At 38.5% G+C, this 20,862-nt stretch overlaps 2 protein-coding genes across 2 annotated transcripts; both read left to right on the top strand.

Annotated features, from left to right (window-relative positions):
• The first annotated feature begins 673 nt into the window (after positions 1–673).
• On the top strand, positions 674–6,689 carry LOC125272968 (chemerin-like receptor 2). The gene is made up of 2 exons (XM_048198184.1): positions 674–886; positions 5,520–6,689. Exon 2 carries the CDS (start codon positions 5,527–5,529, stop codon positions 6,514–6,516), a length of 990 nt encoding a protein of 329 aa, XP_048054141.1. The 5' UTR covers positions 674–886; positions 5,520–5,526; the 3' UTR covers positions 6,517–6,689.
• A 4,690-nt stretch (positions 6,690–11,379) lies between these two features.
• On the top strand, positions 11,380–20,754 carry LOC125272966 (C3a anaphylatoxin chemotactic receptor-like). Its single transcript, XM_048198181.1, has 3 exons — positions 11,380–11,860; positions 17,527–17,654; positions 19,689–20,754. The coding sequence occupies exon 3, from the start codon at positions 19,696–19,698 to the stop codon at positions 20,752–20,754; it is 1,059 nt and encodes a 352-aa protein (XP_048054138.1). The 5' UTR covers positions 11,380–11,860; positions 17,527–17,654; positions 19,689–19,695.
• The last annotated feature ends 108 nt before the right edge of the window (positions 20,755–20,862 follow it).

Raw genomic sequence — 20,862 nt, 5'->3', positions numbered from 1 at the left:
AAGTGACGCCCAGAGGGGATGTTTGTTTTTAATGACCTATGCTTCAATTAAACCATCAAGACATTAGGAAAATATTTTATATGTTTTAAATATGAGGGAAGAACAAAACACTAAACTTGGTTTTCTGACAAAATCATTGGGCAAAAAAACCTACAGCTAAAGGTTTTACAATGTGCTTACAAAAACACATTTATAATAATATTTGAATAAAGGGTGAAGATGTCAATTTTTCAGGCCAGACATCACGTTTGGCCACTACTGTAAGTAGTAATTAATAATATTATGTATGGATAACAATTAACTGTACAACTGTTCTACAAACTGTCCTCGTCTCACTTACTACTTCACATGTAGCGCAGCAGCTTCATCTATTGGTGATGAATGGAACTGCACAAGTGAAGCTTTTCGCTTGGAAAGACACCATGACACCTACTGGTTACTGGTTAGTATAGTCCTGAAAAATAAAGTTGTTAGTCACATTGATTAGAGGCATGACAGGTGAGTCAAATTGTTGTTTTTGTTTATTTGCATAAAATGTTTGTTGGCTAGTAATGGCTCAATAATGGTTAACATGTTTTTTTTTTTTTAAACAAAAACACATACATACAGTATATAGTTGATTGAAAACAAGCCTACATTTTATGTGAGAACACTGAAGAACTCAATTCTCACAGAAAGTGAGTAAGGGATGAAACCACAGAAAAGCCACAGGATATTGATAGTGACAATCAAACCAACTCATCTGAAAATCACTGACTCTGATCTCATGGTTTGTTTATACGGAAGTTTCAGTACCACCAAACTTACAGTGTCTCAACGGTGCAAAGATGAAACACTAATGACACGCCAATTGAGCTCAGAAAAGCCTCTGCTAGATCAGTCTCAGGTAAGTATCATTTACATATGATAAATGAGAACATATTGCTTTATTAGTAGTGTTTGCAAAGGTAAGAATGACTGTTACTATTGCTCATATTTAAGGTTATGGGTTTTTTGTTTGTTTTGTTTTTCAAATTTTAAGTAAAAGATAAATATTGTGCAGCGTTTGTGCTCCAGATATGAATGATTGCTTAAATATGTCTAGTTGAGGACAGGAGTGGAATCCAGAGTTATTTTAGTTAACAGACTAAAAAACATTTTGGTAACACTTTACAGTAAAGTCTCTTTTTTTTTTTTACAATTAATGCATTAACGTAAACAATGAGAAATATATATTTTTACAGCAATTACTAACCTTCATGTTCATGTTAGTTCATGTGCATGAACTAATGTCAACAGATACAACTTTCTAATAAAATTGTATTAGTAAATGTTGAAATTAACATCAACTATGATAAAAAATAAATAAATCAATTATGTAGACATTAACTAATGTAGTTAACTAATGTTATCAAATGAAACCTTATTCTTAGAGTTACCAACATTTAAAAACAAACAAAAATAACAAAAACACAGAACAAAATGAGTAAAATATGTACTAAACTCAAAAAATATAAAAATAAAAACCTTAAAAATATTAATAAAAACTATAATAGTATCTCAATGATACAGTGGTGAAATCACACTGAACAGTTTATATTTTTTAACATTAGCAAACATCACATTTTCTTCATAAAATGTAAAAAACATGGATAATATTTACAGTTGCTAAAAAACAGAGGTCCCGTTTTCTCTCCAACTGAACGTGTTTTTTATAGAATTTACCTCTGCATTCAAGTAATCTGTAATCCCTGACCTTGTGAAGCAATAAATTCAGCAAATCTGTGACACGTGAATTAAGAAACTATATTTAGATGTAGTTCTATGGTGATATTCGGTATAATAATGGTGACTGAATGGTGACTGACTTGCTCAAAACCCTCCTCTGTCTTCACTGATAGGTTAACGCATAGGAAACACTCCCTTCTCTCTCAGTTTTTCATCATCCACCGGCTGAAACAGTGTTAACCACACATGCTCTCAGATCTCTGAGTCAATCCATGAAAGCTGACCAAAGCTTCAAAAGAAAGTAAGACGTAGGGCTACTGTTGGTTAGAAAGCAATGTGGCTCGGGTAAATTACTCACACAATATTCCGCATACTCCATAGAATTTCACAAGGGGGTGCTAACAGTCTAGAGTCATTTAATTGGTCAACTCTCAGTGCAACCCTTAATATTATAAATCTGTTACCTGGAGTGTTAGTTTAATAAAGAGTCCTTTGTTACAACCGCCCCTAAATTTGCAGTCAAATTTGCTTATTTGGAACTGTGTCCACATCTGGGAGTGCTGGTAGTTTAATGAGGCATGCTACGGCACTGATATATATTGTGTCCTTAATTGATTCGTCCATCAGTCCCAGGGATAACATCAGTGATCTTTCCTACTGGCCAGAGAGCTCTGGGTAACTGTGGGTCCACAATCATGATGACCATGTCCATTTGCAATTGTCCCTCTGCCATTTACCAGAGGTTTGTAAGTTGGGCAGATAGTACTTTGTGAAGTGTGTCCAGAATTGATCAGCAAGCATTTGAGACTGTCTCCATCTACTGCGACTTAAAAGTGATGGGTCAAGCCTCCCCATGAGAAGAAGGTTTGGAGTCACCGGGTTGGGGTCAGCAATATCTGTGGAGATGTTACCCAGAGGTTTAGAATTCAGAATTCCTTCTATGTTCAGGATCTCCTCAGTAATGTTTTGTCCTTGTAACGTCGCATATAGGGCAGACTTGATGGATATGATTCACGTTCCCAAACTCCTCCAAAATGGGGACTACTGGGAGGATTAAATCTAAATTGGATTGGCTGTTTGGCCATCTCCGTCTGCAGGGTAGGACCCAATGACTGAATGACTCTTGGAGCTCTCTTTTACCACCTTTAAAGTTCGTGCCTTGATCTGATAGTAATTCTGAAGGTTTTCCCCGGCGTGATGTGAAGCATCTTAGGGCCATCGAAAACAAGTCAGTATCAAGGCTGCTTAACAGGTCGATGTGATAGGCACAAGTAGTCAGGCATTTAAACAATATGCCGTTTCTCATACCGTCTACCCACTTTAACGGTAAAGGGGCCGAAACAGTCCATTCCGGTAGAGAATGGGGGCTTGAATATTTGCAGTCTGGCCTAAGGGAGATCAGCCATTTGAGGCACTATCGGTTTAGCTCGCCACATTTGACAATCAGGACATAAGTGCCGCTGCTGTTTAATGGCTTCCCTACCACGTGAAATCCAGTATTTACGACAGAGCTCTGCAAAAACCTGTTCAGAACCAGAGTGATACAGCTCTTTATCTATGTCCTGAATGAGCAGTTGGGTAATTTTGTGGGATGAGTCTAGGACAACAGGGTGGATAACATCAGTGTCCAGTTGCTGACTGCGGCGAAATATCCCACCAACTCGAAAGAGCCCAACTGTGTGATCATATTCAGGTGCCAAGGTTATTAGATGGCTAGAGGATGGTACTGGTTTACCTGCCACTAGACAGTGGATGTCCTCAGGGTAGCCATCACACTCAGAATGTCTCTTTCCGCTAATTGATGATCCTCAGCAGAAGGATTCCCTTCTTTACCTGCTGCTTCAACTAATGCTTTAAAGCTGCTGAACTGTTGTGGGTCAGGCAGCAACTGTTACATGACTACAAAAAGTAGGCTTTTTCAGTTCGGCAGGATTCTCAGCCGTATTTATTTCATTTTTATTTGGCCAGCAGGAGGGTGAGTGCCAGAGATATTCCGGTCCTTGTCTCCATGTTTTGTAGCATCTTCCCATTAGTGATGTAGTCAGCTGGATTATTGGTGGATTCCACATACCGCCAGGTCTGAGCACCTTTAAGTTCTTGTATTTAGGCAATTCTGCTGCCCACAAATACTTTGTAGCGGCAGGATTCTGACTGAAGCCATGTCAGGACTGTAGTGGAGTCTGTCCACAGTACAAAGGATACAATGTTCAGGCATTTGGGGGCTACTCTTGACCTGGCTGTGAGAAAAGCCACCTCAATACCAGGTCCTCTGTGTGCAAGTATGCTACAGACCTGTAAGCCCGTTTGGAGGCATCACTGAAAATATGTACTTGACGACTACAATTAAGGGAGTCATTCTGGGAGCTCACATAGCAGCGGGGCATTGTGATCTGGGTCAGCTAGCAGTTCTCTTTGCCAGTCATGCCATGTTTGAAGAATGTCCCTTGGCAGTAGTGGGTTGTCCCACTCTCTCTGCTTCGCCCACAGACTCTGTATAAGTATCTTGGCCCAAGTGATATAGTGAACAAGGACCCCAAGAGGGTCATACTGGCTCGCTACTACCTTGTATTGTTTCTCATCATGGGAGTTGAATAGTCAGTAAGGCGACTCTGGTATCCAAGGGTATCAGATTGACACATCCAATGCAAACTTAATGCAAGTTCTTGAGGATCTGATTCAGTTTGGTCAGGGAAATTGCATGCACACTGTCGTAGTTCAAATCCTGCTTCTGCTAACAGATCCTCAGTGTATTCACTAGCCCTTTAGCCTGCTCAGGTGTTGCAAAACTCTGTAGACAGTTATCTACATAAAAACATCTTTCGATGGAGTGTTGGACTGTGTCTCCCGGCTCAATGTGATCAACTACGTGCTTCTGTAGTGCATACGTAGCACGGGCTGCACATTGTTCCAAGTGGGAGCATTTGCCACTCATAGATGGTAGGGATTTCCTTTCTCTTAAGATCACGCCACAGGAATCGGAGGAGGGGATATGATGAAGGACATGGTTTGTGTAACATTAAAAACACATTATTAGCTATTTGATAATGTAGTCAAGCAAAGGCTAATCATATTAATTACCCTTACTGTATGTGTACAATGTTGTAAAAACGATACCATTGTGCAGTTTACCACAATAAGTTGACTGATTGGATCTCTGAGTTCGTGTGAGTGGAGGCATGGCTAATTAGCATATTCATAGATCCACGTATAATAAATGAGGTAAGCTATTTTAGGGCATTAAGTTTTTTTTTTCCCCATAGGAAAAAATATTTAATGTCATTTTGGTGATCAAAGATGAATTTTGAGGAATAAAATCATTGACTACAGGGGGACTTTACACAGATTATGGAATAGAATAGCTCCTGGCGAGACAGGTGAAAACATTTTTGGTTTCCCAAAGAACCTTTCAGTGAACAGTTATTAAAAGAACCAGTTTTTTTTCCTTAGTGTGAAGAACATTTTAATAATCTGAAGAACATTTTTCCACTTTAAAGAACCTTTTGGGCACTGGAAATGTTCTATGGATGTTAAAGTTTCTTCATGGAACCATTGATGCAATAAAGAACCTTTATTTTTAAGAGTGTAAAGTGGAAAAGAGTTCTTTAGATTTTTAAAATATTCTTCACACTAACAAAAAAAGCTTTTAAGACCTGTTCACTTAAAGGTTCTTGTGGGAACCAAAAATTCTGCTTCTATTGCATCGCTGGGAAAACCACCCTTTTGTACCCTTTATTTTTAAGAGTGAAATGCTTTGAAACCATGTGTGATTGGAGTACACTAGGTGTGAACTTGTCTCATCTGCATTTTCACAGAGTATCAATGTCTGACAAACTGCTGATGAATGACTCCTCAAGCTCCAACAACACGACCATCTACCCCAGCGAAGGCATGCGCATTCTGCAGATGATCGTGATCGTAATGATCTTCATCGTGGGTGTTTCTCTAAACGTTCTGGTGATCTGGGCGCTGGGGGTTCGAGTTTGGTGGCGCAATAGGGGATCAACCAGAGAGGCGCAGAGTGCCGACAGCTTCCGGATCTATGTAGTTAACCTGGCGCTTGCAGACTTGGTGCTGCTGTTACGCACACCACTAATGCTGCCGTACCTGGTGAACCACTTCACTTGGACATTGGGGGAAACCGTATGTAAGCTGGTCATTTACCTGCCCTACCTCGGATTGTACGCGAGCGCATTCTTTCTCTGCACCATTGCAGTGGAGCGCAGCTTGTGTCTCCTTAAACCAGTTTGGGCACGAATGAAGCGCCCTCGTTGGGCCGTGCCGTTGGCCTGCACTGCAATATGGCTGTTAGCGGCATTCTTCGCTTCACCCTACTTTCGCACAGGCAAAATCATTCTCTGGCAGAACCATATGGCCTGCATAGAAAGCGATATGGGAGTAGGACAAGCCTTAATAGTTGTAGAAACCTTGGCAGGATTCTTGCTACTGCTGGTGATCTTCTTGTCATGCAGTATCGCTGTGATTTTTTGCACAAAGAAGGCCGAAAGTGCAATGACTTCCACTACCTCGTCATCTGGACCAGGTAACACATCTCAGCGGCTGACCCGTCTCTATTGGGTCCTCTTTCTCACCGTGATCATCTTCCTAACCTGCTGGGTGCCTTACTTCACCTGCCGCTTCTTAAGGGCTCTCTCACATGACCAGCCGAAGCTCAAAGAAAGAGTGATTGCAGGCGCTTACGTGGCGCTATTTCTAGTTTACATAAAGAGCGTGCTCACCCCCATCCTGTACGTGATCGCAACTCCTATAAAATGTGCTTGTTTTAACTTTTGCCATGATACTGTAGTATGAAGTGGAAATGAGTCAAAACTGAGACGTGGCATCGATCCCCGATACTACATGATACAGATGATCATTTCAAGAGCGCTGATGTCTAGACTTATAAATCATGACATTTTGACAGAAAAATTAAAGTCACCTTGAAATCAAAACGGACTTCTTGTTTTTTATGGTATACTGAAGTATTGATTATGAATGGTTTCTACATGCACATTATTGTCTTAAATTTTGAATCTTGAATCACAATAACTTCCCCTTCCTCTTGCAAATTCATAAAACTTTAACTTATAATAATAATATATATATGTGTGTGTGTGTGTGTGTGTGTGTGTGTGTGATATAGCTGTAGATAATCACAGCGTGCTGATATACAGCCATATCGCACGGCTACGAGTGTGATATTGCGTTTATACAACAGTTCGACGGCACGAGTGTGTAAATAAATAAGAAATAACAACAAAGTGCCTTTAAAAACCCTCTTTTGTGCAGAACTACTTCCTTCTAACATGGATTCAAAGTTGACAGTTTAACAGTTGAGCCCAAGAAAACATCAGAATTAGTAACGAAGGAACGCTGAGTTGCTTCATTGAAGCTTATTGTAATATGTAGAATATTATGGTATTATGAGTGCATTACCTGCATCTGATATAGCATTCATTCTTCAGGTCGATGTCCATATTATAAAAAATCAGTTTGAATGTCTGCTGAGGAAAGCCTCCTTTGACCTTTTAAAAGTTAATGGGATTTCCCACAGCGCAAAAAACAACTTCCTTGTTCTGACTCACTCATAAAGAGAGTCTTTGCTGCCATCTAACGGAGTAATAGTGTAACTTTCACTGATACTACTGACAGACCCTTTATACCCTAATACCAAAAACGGCATATTATTTATAAAATAATATTTATTGAACAACAATATTTAAATTAACAATGATAGCCATTACAAAATACACAAACACAAGCAAACAATAAACACAATAAAAGTAATAAAAAACACAAGCAAACAATTTAGTCAAATGTACAAAAGTAGCGCTCTACAGGGTTAAAGTTAAATATAGCCTAAATATTAAGTTATGAAATTTAATTTCCCCCTTAACCCAAATTGTTTTGCTCTGGAACAAGTAATAAATTATTAAGATCAAAGATTGCTCGTTAGATACAGTTATGTAGGCACAGTTATAAACAACACAATACAAAACACAACATTGAACTGCTAATACTAAACTAACCTGGACTAACAAGGACATCGTTAACATTGTTAACTCAGCACTATCTATAGATTTAAGCCTCCTGAAATAAGCCAACAGGTTGAGGACAAGCGTTTGAATAATTTGCCAAGAAACAACACAAAATGAGTGAGAAGCTGTCAAAATTTAACTTTCCATGGACACTTCTAGTGTTTTAAACAAAAACATACAGTAGTGTCCAAAAGTGACGCCCGGAGGGGATGTTTGTTTTTAATGACCCTACGCTTTGATTAAAGTTTAAACCATCAAGACATTAGGAAAATATTCTATGTTTTAAATTTTTAAATATGAGGGAAGAACAAAACTCTAAACTTGGTTAAGGTTTAAAATTATATGGCACAAAAAAAACCTACAGCTACAGGTTTTTAAAAAAAAAATGCACAGAAAACCAAAGAGCTGACAGGAAAAAGCAAACATTGACTACAACATAAACAGTTATTAACATTTCATTGTTCATAATTTCTTTGTATGACAGCCTGATCGACTGTAATCATAATGAATAATGTAAGTGTGTGCACGGCTTAAGGAACAGAGAGAAGTCTTAAGCTAAGAGAAAGGGCGGGGTTGACCTTGTTGCTATGGATGATGTCAACACGCTTATAACTCTGCCCACAATGATTGGCTGATGGGGGAGGAGTCTCTGTCAGTGATTTATTCATAGAAACTTTGCCATATTCAAATAAAGATTTTAAAATGTAAGTGTCACTACTTAAACAAGTATATGTTCAGCTCGCGAGATTGCAGAATTCAAGCGAAAAATGATGTTTTATAAACCTCTACAGTTTTCTGCATCTCTCCGCCACCCTGGCTCCTCACTCTCGGCTGGTTCCTATTCCCAGGATAAAGGGAAGTACTCTGGGTTTAGGCTAAATTCCGAGCTAGGAGCCCTCAAATACGCTTGTTTTACTCTTTTACTCTATTCGATCATTTGAACACATGAAAACAACTGCCACAGGTAATCTGACATTATTTTCTTTTCTTATTTTCAAAAGGTTTATTTTTGGCATTTTTGCCTTTTTATTATAATAGGACAGTGAGTAGACAAAGAGCAAAGTGGGAGAGAGAAAGTGGGGATGGGATTGGTACCCCCTGTCAGATTATTACCCCCCTAGTATTGGTAGATTTAGGAGTAGGTCTGTGGGAGGGGTTAGGATTAGGGGTTGGGTTAAGATTAGGCAATCAGGGAGCGACTTCAACGTGGGGGATAATAATTTGGCAGGGGGTCGAAATTCAGCACAACACCGGAACTCAAACTCGGGTCACCTGAGCTGCCCACAAGGCTATTAGCACTTATAGATTTTAATAGTCAATCAAAATATTTATTGCATTTATAAAGAAAGGGCTCAGCACTCAAGGCTCTATCACCTATCGCCTCAATGGTGCTCAGTGTCTTTGGGCAGATTGCTGGCAACATCCATTTTTGGATTGTTTGTGATTTAGTCTTAGTGATTTAAGAGTCCTCTTGACTACTCCTAACTTTTCAGATTTAGGAGCTAGTTTTAACGCTTTGTTAAATACTTTTAGGAGTCCTAAATATAGGACTGACACACATTATTTTTAAGAGTTTCTCCTAAATCAGTAAGTTTAACCATAACCCTCTACTGCACACATGTTGATGGCACATGAAAAAAAAATATTCCACATCATTTTTTGGTTCTTTTGGGAACATTTTATTGATTAAAAAAAAAAATTCCCCCCACCCTCCCCCAAACCTAAAATATTTTTTCGTTGCCTCAGGGCAACGTTGTGTGACAATGGTACAGAGTCATAGAGAAAATCATCATCAAAATCAAATTTTTTTTTTTTTTTAAATTCAGTAAATCATTAAGTAAAAAGGGAAAAACACTTGAAAGACATTGATGTATTGAATTTGATACATGCATAGGTCTGTATCATGTAGTGTGCTATGCAATATAATGTACTTCATGTGATAAGATTTCACTCAAAAAGCAGTTCATCTCTGCTGTGACATAGTGGTGTATGTTACAATTTTTGCACATCACTTTGGGTGTTCCTGCACACCCAGGAACCTTGCATCTTCCCTTCCTATAATACATTGTTGCCAATGAGAGGTACTGTCTAAAACCTCCTCAAAAAGTACCCCTTATCGCACAACGTTGCCCTGAGGCAACGAAAAGAAAAACTGAATTTCTGAACATGCAAAATAAAAAAAACTTCATAAAACCTGACAAAAGGCTTCTCTACACCTTCAAACACACACACACATATTTTTTTATGTACAGTTTCATGTCATTTTAAATAAGATTACTAAAGCAAATAATATTGCCTTCTTCTCACACCATGTGCTCCTGTGACCATGTGTCAGAACAGGATGTCCCACCTTTAAATGGTGCTTGATATTGACTCCAACACCTTACTGAACTGTTATTTGGTACTTTCTTGACCTTTCTAATTGGTTGATATCATTTAAAGAAATATTTTCTAAACATAGGGCTTAAGAAAACTTTTCGTTGCCTGAGGGCAACGCTGTGCTGTAGAGGGTTAAGATGTTTTGTGAATGCAGCCCCTATTACATTTCTTATTAGGTCAGTTACAAAAAAGAATTGTCAATCAAGTTTATATCATTTTATCAACTCCATGTCATCATATAACTCAATACGAGTTATATTATCTGCTTCCGGGTGTGTGTTCACGGTGTGTGTGTTCACTGCTGTGTGTGTGCACTTGCATGGGTTAAACGCAGAGCACAAATTCCGAGTATGGGTCACCATACTTGGCCACACTTCACTCACTCACTCACTCACTCACATCATATCATCATCCTCATCTCTGCTGCCATCTTGTTACTCCTAACTAGGTTAGGAGACCTCTCCAGCTCTCCTAAATAATTTAGGAGCTGAGACCTAGTCTTGACACTTAAGAATCTTTATGAATCAAATTTATTCTTAAATCTAGGAATAAAGGTGATGATACATGGGGCAACTTTTTGAGCAATGTTGCTGGGCAATGTTGCCGTCAACGGACAACCTGATGAGACACAGGGCAACTAATTAGGGCAACAGACAGTTGGCAGCAACTAATCAGAGAGGAGCAAATCTATTGCCAACTCAATAAATACTTTATTATAAACACTTGTTAGGCACTTTATTTCAACTTTTCAAATATTTTCTTCATTTTTATTAAAAATAAATGCCTTTCCGATCTGATTTGTGACAGGAAAAGGGAGAAGAGCGAGTTCGGCAAAAGGCGAGTCGATCGCATCAAAAGCTATTCAAATGTCAAACGCCCTGCAGCCTACGCTACTACAGACGTTGAAAAATCCCGTCTTTTTAGTATTTAACTGAAATCATTCAATGGCTTCATTACAGCATACACACATTACTTTCGGACAGTTGTTGGTATTTTAAGCAATATATGAGGTAAATTCTCTGTTTTGGGTTGACGCATGACAACTTACTAGCGTAAAAAGATAAAAGTTCACACTCCTTTTCTCTGCTCCACTGCCGCTGAGAGGCCGCCATCTTGTTTGAAAATCTCCGAACCGAACACGTGATCGGCTGCTAACATTCTGATTGGAGGATCTCAAAAAATTGCCCACGACTGATCTAACGTATCCAGATATATATTTGTTGCTCATTCTCAGTGGGAAAGTGCCCAAGCAACATTGCCCAGCAACATTGCTCAAAAAGTTGCCCAGTGTATCATCACCTTAAGAGTAAAAATTCCATCATTCTAAGAATTTTGACACACTTAAGACTAAAATTTTACTCTAAACGGCTTTATACATACAGCCCCAGATGAATAAAGTTGTTAGTCACATTGATTCAAAACCATCCACCAACATGCTTATATACATATATATATATATAGTTGATTGGAAACACAAACCTACATTTTATGTGAGAACACTGAAGAACTCAATTCTCATAGAAAGTGACAAAAGCATGAAGAAAATAAAAAAGCCACAGGATTTTGATAGCATCAGTTAAACCAACACATCTGAAAATCGCTGACTCTGACCTCATGGTTGATTTATACGGAAGTTTCAGTACCACCAAGCTTAGTGTCTCACCAGTGCAAAGATGAAACAATAATGACACACCGATTGAGCTCAGACATCAGACAAGCATCTGCTAGATCAGAGTCAGGTAAAGTATCATTTACAATTGATAAGACCATTGCTTTATTAGTAATGTTTGCAAAGGTAAGAATGACTGTTACTATTGCTCATAGGTTATGGTTTGGTTTTTTTCCCAAATTTTAAGTATAAACATCAGAAACTTGTGCAGCGTTTGTGCTCCAGACATGAATGTTTGCACAAATGCGTCTAGTTGAGGACATGAGTAGAATCCAGAGCTATTTTAGTTAACTAAAACTAAAAACCATTAAAAAAACTTTTTTTAAACAAGAAATCAATCAAAATATCAAAACTTTTAGCTACTTTTCTCATTTTCATTTAGTAGCCTAATGTACTAAAATAACTAAAACTGAAATAAAAAATAAATGCATATACATTTTGATAACATTTTACAATAAGGTCTCATTTGTTAAAATACATTAACAATATATATTTTACAGCAATTATTAACCTTTTTTAAATTTAGTTAGTAAAAATGTTCATGTTAGTTCAGAGTGCATGAACTAATGTCAACAGATACAACGTTTAATCTTTAAATTGTATTAGTGAATGTTGAAATAAACCAACTAAGATTAATAAATTATGTAGATATATTAACTAATGTAGTTAAAGGGGTCCTTGATTATGATTTCACTTTTTTTAACTTTAGTTAGTGTGTAATGTTGCTGTTTGATCATAAAAAACGTCTGCAAAGTTACGACACTCAAAGTTCAATGCAAATGGAGATATTTTCTTTTATAGAAATCTCTGGTGTTAAGACTTGTATGGCTTAAAATAATGTAAATGATGTCTCTTACTGAAATATGTAGTAGAAAACCCATGAAAGACTTAAGTTATTTAAAAAAATCCATATTTGGACAATGGGCGGCACCATTTTGTTTAGATGCACAGTGTGTTCTATGTCGATGATGTCAAACGGTTGCACTCGGAGATCTACTGACACTGTCCTATTGCTATTTTTACCACAACACAACTCGGAATATAATATACGATGCCACATTGTGCAGCTTTTGGTTGTAATTTTCAGTCGATGACCCACAAGAGAAACGATGCAAGTCTTTATTAGCGATAAGAGCAGAAAAGAATGAGAAGTTGTGAAAAATGTGTACGAATAAAACTTCCTAAAGACCCGCGTCTTTGTTCTCTTCACTTTAGGCCTGGTGCCTTTGAGGCTTTTAGTAGACCACAGCTGAAAGTGTTTACAGACGCCTGTCATGGGCAGCCTTTAACACATCTCGATTGAGACAGACTCAAAGCTTGTGTGTTTATCTGTGATCTACAAGATATCTGTGATTGCATAAAAGAGCAGCATTTTCTCAGCATGTTTAACAGTGTGTATGCATTCAGGTGATCAGAAGTCAATCATATATCAGTAGTTTGAATAGCCACAGAGACATTGCATGTCTTCAATGTTTTCATGCTCAATGTTTTCATACACAGTGTCCTAACCAGACACGATGCGATAAGATTCCAGCGATGGGCAATTTGACTGTCCACACTAGACACGCCGCGACAATGAGAAGCGATAAAATCAATCAAAAACCACAGCCAATCAGAGGAGAGTGTGGGCGGGCTCTCTTGGCAAGAGCTCAGCAGACACAATGGGCAAGTACATAGTAAAATTCATAAATTTTACACAATTTAAACATTATTTTAAGTACATACGGAGTGACTGAACCAATCTTTGTCATAGAATACACTTGATTGTTTGCATTGAGTCGACAGTTTGAATGTTCTTTATTTATTTTCAAGATCTGAGGTGAATTAGCCAGTGTTGTTTTCATTATAGCTAAAAATCTGGAAACATAGAACGATATTCAAACTCACATAATACGCTTTTAACATTAAATAAAGCACAAAAACAGTACCTGATATAATCATTGCCATACTTTGTGTTGCTGTTTCAGCCGCGACGTCGTGGAAAAATAGAAACCGTTTCTAAAATAGAATAGTCGTGTGTTGTGGCTGTTTAGGACAAAAACTCAGATTAACATGGAAAAGATACTTTTATCGCATGTCGCGGCACGTCTGGTTAAGACACAGTGTTACATCGCTTCTCTTGTGGCTCATTGACTGAAAATTACAACCATAAGCTGCATAATGTGGCATAGTAAATTATATTCCGAGTTGTGGTGCAGTAAAAATAGCAATAGGACAGTGTCAGTAGATCTCCGAGTGCAACCATTTGACGTCACTGACATAGAACGCACTGTGCACCTAAACAAAATAATCCGCATGTCATGGATTTCTTTAAATAACAAATCTTCCATGGGTTTTCTACTACATATTTCAGTAAGAGGCATGATTTACAAACCCGATTCCAAAAAAGTTGGGACACTGTACAAATTGTGAATAAAAAAGGAATGCAATAATTTACAAATCTCATAAACTTATATTTTATTCACAAAAGAATATAGATAACATATCAAATGTTGAAAGTGAGACATTTTGAAATGTCATGCCAAATATTGGCTCATTTTGGATTTCATGAGAGCTACACATTCCAAAAAAGTTGGGACAGGTAGCAATAAGAGGCCGGAAAATTAAATGTACATATAAGGAACAGCTGGAGGACAAATTTGCAACTTATTAGGTCAATTGGCAACATGATTGGGTATAAAAAGAGCCTCTCAGAGTGGCAGTGTCTCTCAGAAGTCAAGATGGGCAGAGGATCACCAATTCCCCCAATGCTGCGGCGAAAAATAGTGGAGCAATATCAGAAAGGAGTTTCTCAGAGAAAAATTGCAAAGAGTTTGAAGTTATCATCATCTACAGTGCGTAATATCATCCAAAGATTCAGAGAATCTGGAACAATCTCTGTGCGTAAGGGTCAAGGCCGGAAAACCATACTGGATGCCCGTGATCTTCGGGCCCTTAGACGGCACTGCATCACATACAGGAATGCTACTGTAATGGAAATCACAACATGGGCTCAGGAATACTTCCAGAAAACATTGTCGGTGAACACAATCCACCGTGCCATTCGCCGTTGCCGGCTAAAACTGCCGGCGTTTTCTCTGGGCCATGGCTCATTTAAAATGGACTGTGGCAAAGTGGAAAACTGTTCTGTGGTCAGACGAATCAAAATTTGAAGTTCTTTTTGGAAAAATGGGACTCATCCAGACTAAAGAGGACAAGGGCAACCCAAGTTATCAGCACTCAGTTCAGAAGCCTGCATCTCTGATGGTATGGGGTTGCATGAGTGCGTGTGGCATGGGCAGTTTACACATCTGGAAAGGCACCATCAATGCTGAAAGGTATATCCAAGTTCTAGAACAACATATTCTCCCATCCAGACGTCGTCTCTTTCAGGGAAGACCTTGCATTTTCCAACATGACAATGCCAGACCACATACTGCATCAATTACAACATCATGGCTGCGTAGAAGAAGGATCCGGGTACTGAAATGGCCAGCCTGCAGTCATAGAAGTCACCCATAGAAAACATTTGGCGCATCATAAAGAGGAAGATGCGACAAAGAAGACCTAAGACAGTCGAGCAACTAGAAGCCTGTATTAGACGAGAATGGGACAACATTCCTATTCCTAAACTTGAGTAACTTGTCTCCTCAGTCCCCAGACGTTTGCAGACTGTTATAAAAAGAAGAGGGGATGCCAAACAGTGGTAAACATGGCCTTGTCCCAACTTTTTTGAGATGTGTTGATGCCATGAAATTTAAAATCAACTTATTTTTCCCTTAAAATGATACATTTTCTCAGTTTAAACATTTGATATGTCATCTATGTTGTATTCTGAATAAAATATTGAAATTTGAAACTTCCACATCATTGCATTCTGTTTTTATTTACAATTTGTACAGTGTCCCAACTTTTTTGGAATCGGGTTTGTACGTTAGATTAAGCCATACAAGTCTTAACACCAGGGGTTCCCTTTAAGGACTACAACAAACAGCTGGTAGAGACTACAACAAGCTTCTTCCTGGGTTAGTGACATCACTAACCTTAAAATTTACATAAACCCCGCCCCCGAGAACACATAACAAAGGGTGCGGGGCCATGTTGTGCTGCTTTAGAGAAGAGGAAGAGTTGTTGTAGTAGAGTGTTGTTGACATGCCGTCATTTTACGTTGTGAACTGCTTCACAAACGAGGGTCAATTCAACACAAAAGATGAACATGACGGCACATGCTAGTGGATGAGTTGAATCAACTCCACAGCAACTGCATAAATTTATCCACTAACCATTCAGAAACGTCTAAAAGTTGTAACTTCTTCCTGAGTCTCTCCATCAGTGTCGACTCCGGTTTGAACAATGTAAGGCTGAACACCGTTACTGACAATCCTCATTTTGGCTGCGTGAGATTCTCCAGCTTTGTTGTTGTTGAGCTTTTAAAGCTCTGCCCTCTTCTGGAAAGGGGGCGGGAGCAGCAGCTCATTTGCATTTAAAGGGACACACAAAAACGGCATGTTTTTGCTCACCCAAATGGGGCAAATTTAACAAGCTATTACTAAATTATATGTGGGGTATTTTGAGCTGAAACTTCACAGACACATTCTGGAGACACCAGAGACTTATATTATATCTTGTGAAAGGGGTATAATAGGTCCTCCTTTAACTAATGTTAACAAATGAAACCTTATTCTAAGTGTTACCAACACTGTAAAAAATGATTTTATGGCTAAGTAAATAAAACAGGAAAAATCATGCATCTTTTGCTAAGAATAATATTATAAAAATGAAAACTCTACAATATTAAGTAAAATCTAAATACATACTCAATTTTTACCTGCAAATATTAGACATCCAACAGACAAGTACATTTGACTTGTGATTCTCTGGAATAATTTACACAAATTAATTATTATTAATTATTAATAAAGTACTTAATTTGCTAAAAGTAAAAGTAATTTGCTTAAGTACTTAAGCAAATTTAAAAAACTGTGTAAAATGTACATCTTGAAGCAAGGAATGTGCGCATGTGCGGAAAGAAGAAATCCCGCAATCATAGAGGGCTTCTCCAAACTGCATTCCATCTGCTCTCGACAGGTAAGCAACAGTAAAAACTGCATTATATTACGTTTTATTATTTTATTTTATTTATTCAGCAAATGTAATTTCATTCGATGATCGTGTTGTCATCACTTAATTCGGTACATTTAAAGTTTAAAGTGTTCTTGATGAGTTAGCTTCGTAAAACGTTAGCCATATATTTTTAAACTTAAATATCCATGCAAAAACATGCAAAATAAAAATAAAGTAAATTCTACTTTTTTTTTTCAGTGAACATTTAAAAACAAATAAAAATGACAAAAAAAAAAGAGTAAAATATTAATAAAAACTCTCATAGTATCTCGGTGAAATCACACTGAACAGTTTAATATATTTTTTTAAATTAGCAAACAATTCACATTTTCTTCATAAAATATAAAAAAAACAAAACAAAAAAGGTTAATTTTACAATTACTAAAAAAATAAAAATAAAAAAAAGTCTCAGTTTCTCTTCAACTGAATGTTTTTATAGAATTTACCCCTGCACTCACATAATCTGTAATCCCTGACCTTGTGAAGCAATAAATTCAGCAAATCTGTAACAAATCTGAATTAAACTATATTTAGATGTAGTTCTATGGTGACATTCGGTATAATAATGGTGACTGACTGTCCATTAATGTTGCAAAAGACTTGCTCAAAACCCTCCTCTGTCTTCACTGATAGGTTAAAGTGTAGGAAACACTCCCTTCTCTCTCAGTTTTTCATCATCCACCAGCTGAAACAGTGTTAACCACACATGCTCTCAGATCTCTGAGTCAACCCATGCCAGCTGACTAAAGCCTCAAAAGAAGGTAAGATAGACTGCTACTACAACTCATAAATCTATGAAACGCTACAAAATGCATCTCTATAAAATCAATCGTTTCTCAAGAGAAAAAACAAAACTTGTGTGAAAAAGCTCTACATAGCGAACAAGCACGTTCTAGATGAGTGGCGCTGAAGGTGTGTTCACATACCAGGAATGCATTATGGATGTGTGTAAACAGGTTGTGAATGGGAGGACAGCTGTGGGCGAGCTGGTAAGCCTTCAGGTGATAAAAGTTAACATTCCTACAACTCTCCATTCGTAGGAACATGCATGGCATCACGCCGCATGGTCTGACAACTCTACCAGTCCATGGTAAAGGTGTTCAGTGATTAAAGGAGAGTTGCTGAGGTATTATGGGTAGTTGCTTGCTGTCAAAAGTCCAGTGATCTTTTAGTCTATATTGCTTGTGTGCATCTTTGGGGATTTTTTTCTGGTCCAGCAAGTGAAAACTTCTCTTCGATTAGACATGATTTGAGGAATCATTCGTGCACAAACTTTCAACTTTAATACTTAAGGACCTTTCACAATGAACACGATAATTAGTCATCTAATTTTTTTTGTTTTAGACTGGGACTAGTTGCATAAAATTATGAACTACTCTAACCAACTAGCAGTTATTATATCCTTAATCCCTACCTTGTGCTATTCTGAAGGTCAGAAACTTTGTATTACTAGGACGTCTAATGTTTATTTGGATAAAAACATCTGTTATATGAATAAATGTAAATGACTCTAAAAAGTTATGACCAATTTTGAAGAAAAAAAAAGTTGATGACAAACTTGTAAGACTAGTCTAAGCAGTTTATGCAACCTGTCATAACTTCTTCAGGTCAGCTAAATGAAGACTAATTTGAACCTGAAAAGTAAGATTGATTACCCATTGGTTAACTGCTGGTTGGCCAGACTAGATCTTGACATAGTGGCTGTGTTTATGCATCTGTACAATGTTTGTGTTCTCTTACTGGAACTAAGTGCATTTGAATTCAAATAGTTGTTAGAATTAGACAAAATACATACTGGCCATACTTTACATTGAAAAATCATGTTTCTATAATTTCATAATACTTTTGAAAAGAAAGAGGAAACTGCACTTGCTTCATTTTATCACCATTGAAAAATCTCCTTCCTTGGTTCCTTATTGGCATTTATGCTTCCTTTAAAATCCATCCAAAAGGGTTTTCGCAGCAATTCAACAGAAGAACCATTTTTGGAATGAGGAACTTTTGGGCGATGGAAAGGTTCTTCTTGGAACCATTGGAACCATTGATGCCAATAAAGAACCCTTATTTTTAAGAGTGTTCTTTAGATTTTTAGAATGTTCTTCACACAAACAAAAAAGCTTTTAAAGTGTTAGCTCACCCAAAAATTAAAATTGTGTCATTAATTACTCACCCTCATGTCGTTCCACACCAGTAAGATCTTCGTTCATCTTCAGAACACAAATTAAGATATTTTATTGATGAAATCCGAGAGGCATATGACTCGTCCATAAACAGCAATATAATCAACACTTTCAAGGTCCAGAAATGTACTAAAGACAGTCATGTGACTGCAGTGGATCAACCTTAATGTTATGAAGAGACGAGAATACTTTCTATGCGCAAAACCAAAACAAAAATAACGACTTTATTCAACAGTTTCTTTTCTTCTGTGTCATTCTCATACACGGTTTATGTCCAGCACTTCCAGGTTCTACGTCAGAACGCTAACTCATTATTGGCCGGCTCCTGCATCAAGCCTCTGCCAATACTAAGTCGGCATTCTGACCTGGAAACAGTGTATGAGAAGGTCTTACAGGTGTGGAATGAGTAATTAATGACAGAATTTTCATTTTTGGGTGAACTAACCCTTTAAGACCTGTTCACTGAAAGGTTCTTGTGGGAACCAAAAATGCTTCTTCTATTGCATCGCTGGGAAACCCCCTTTTGTAACCTTTATTTTTAAGAGTGAAATGCTTTGTAACCATGTGTGATTGAAGTACACTAGGTGTGAACTTGTCTCATCTGCATTTTCACAGATTATCAATGTCTGACAAACTGCTGATGAATGACTCCTCAAGCTCCAACAACACGACCATCTACCCCAGCGATGGCATGCGCATTCTGCAGATGATCGTGACCGTGATGATCTTCATCGTGGGTGTTTCTCTAAACGGTCTGGTGGTCTGGGCGTTGGGGGTTCGAGTTTGGTGCCGCAATAAGGGATCATCCAGTGATACGCAGAGCGCCGACAGCTTCCGGATCTATGTAGTAAACCTGGCACTTGCAGACTTGGTGCTGCTGTTACGCACACCACTAATGCTGCCGTACCTGGTGAACCACTTCACTTGGACATTGGGGGAAACCGCATGTAAGCTGGTCATTTACCTGCGCTGCCTCGGATTGTACGCGAGCGCGTTTTTGCTGTGCGCCGTCGCAGTGGAGCGCTGCTTGTGTCTCCTTAGACCAGTCTGGGCACGAATGAAGCGCCCTCGTTGGGCCGTGCCGTCGGCCTGCGCTGCAATCTGGGTGTTGGCAGCAGTCTTCGCTTCACCCTACATTGGCACATCCAAAATCATTCTCTGGCAGAACCGTACAGCCTGCATAGAAAGTGATATGGGAGTAGGACATGCCTTAATAGTAGTGGAAACCTTGGCAGGATTCTTGCTACCGCTGGTGATCTTCTTGTCGTGCAATATCGCTGTGATTTTTTGCGCAAAGAAGGCCGAAAGTGCAATGACTTCACCTACCTCGTCAGGACCAGGTTACACAACCCAGAGGCTGACCCGTCTCTACCGGGTCCTCTTTCTCACCATGCTCCTCTTCCTAACCTGCTGGGTGCCTTACTTCACCTGCCGCTTCTTAAGGGCTCTCTCACATGACAATCCGAAGCTCAAAGAAAGAGTGATTGCAGGCGCTTACGTGGCGCTATTTCTAGTTTACATTAAGAGCGCGCTCAACCCCATTATGTACGTGTTCGCAGCTCGTGGACTCGGCCGCACCATTCGTGCCTCACTTCTCTCGACAATCGAGCGAGTCTTCAATGATGAATTATCTGAGTCTTTGCGAAGAAAGTCCTTGCGAAGGAGAGACTCTCAGTTTTAGGGGAGCGTAAAGTGCCGATCTGTGACCGGCTCTAGCAAGAGTTGAGGTCAAGAAATTTGGACAAACAAAACAGATCTCATGTGCTTTGGAGTGGGCAAATCATGAAAA

The sequence above is a fragment of the Megalobrama amblycephala genome, linkage group LG7 (assembly GCF_018812025.1).
Source record: "Megalobrama amblycephala isolate DHTTF-2021 linkage group LG7, ASM1881202v1, whole genome shotgun sequence".
Lineage (NCBI taxonomy): Eukaryota > Metazoa > Chordata > Actinopteri > Cypriniformes > Xenocyprididae > Megalobrama > Megalobrama amblycephala.
The sequence above is the reverse complement of the archived record's forward strand: the minus strand, read 5'-3'. Positions and strand labels throughout refer to the sequence as shown.

Excerpts from the sequence above, each read along its gene's own strand:
- LOC125272966 (XM_048198181.1), top strand. The coding sequence starts at position 19,696 with ATGTCTGACAAACTGCTGATGAATGACTCCTCAAGCTCCAACAACACG.
- LOC125272968 (XM_048198184.1), top strand. The coding sequence starts at position 5,527 with ATGTCTGACAAACTGCTGATGAATGACTCCTCAAGCTCCAACAACACG.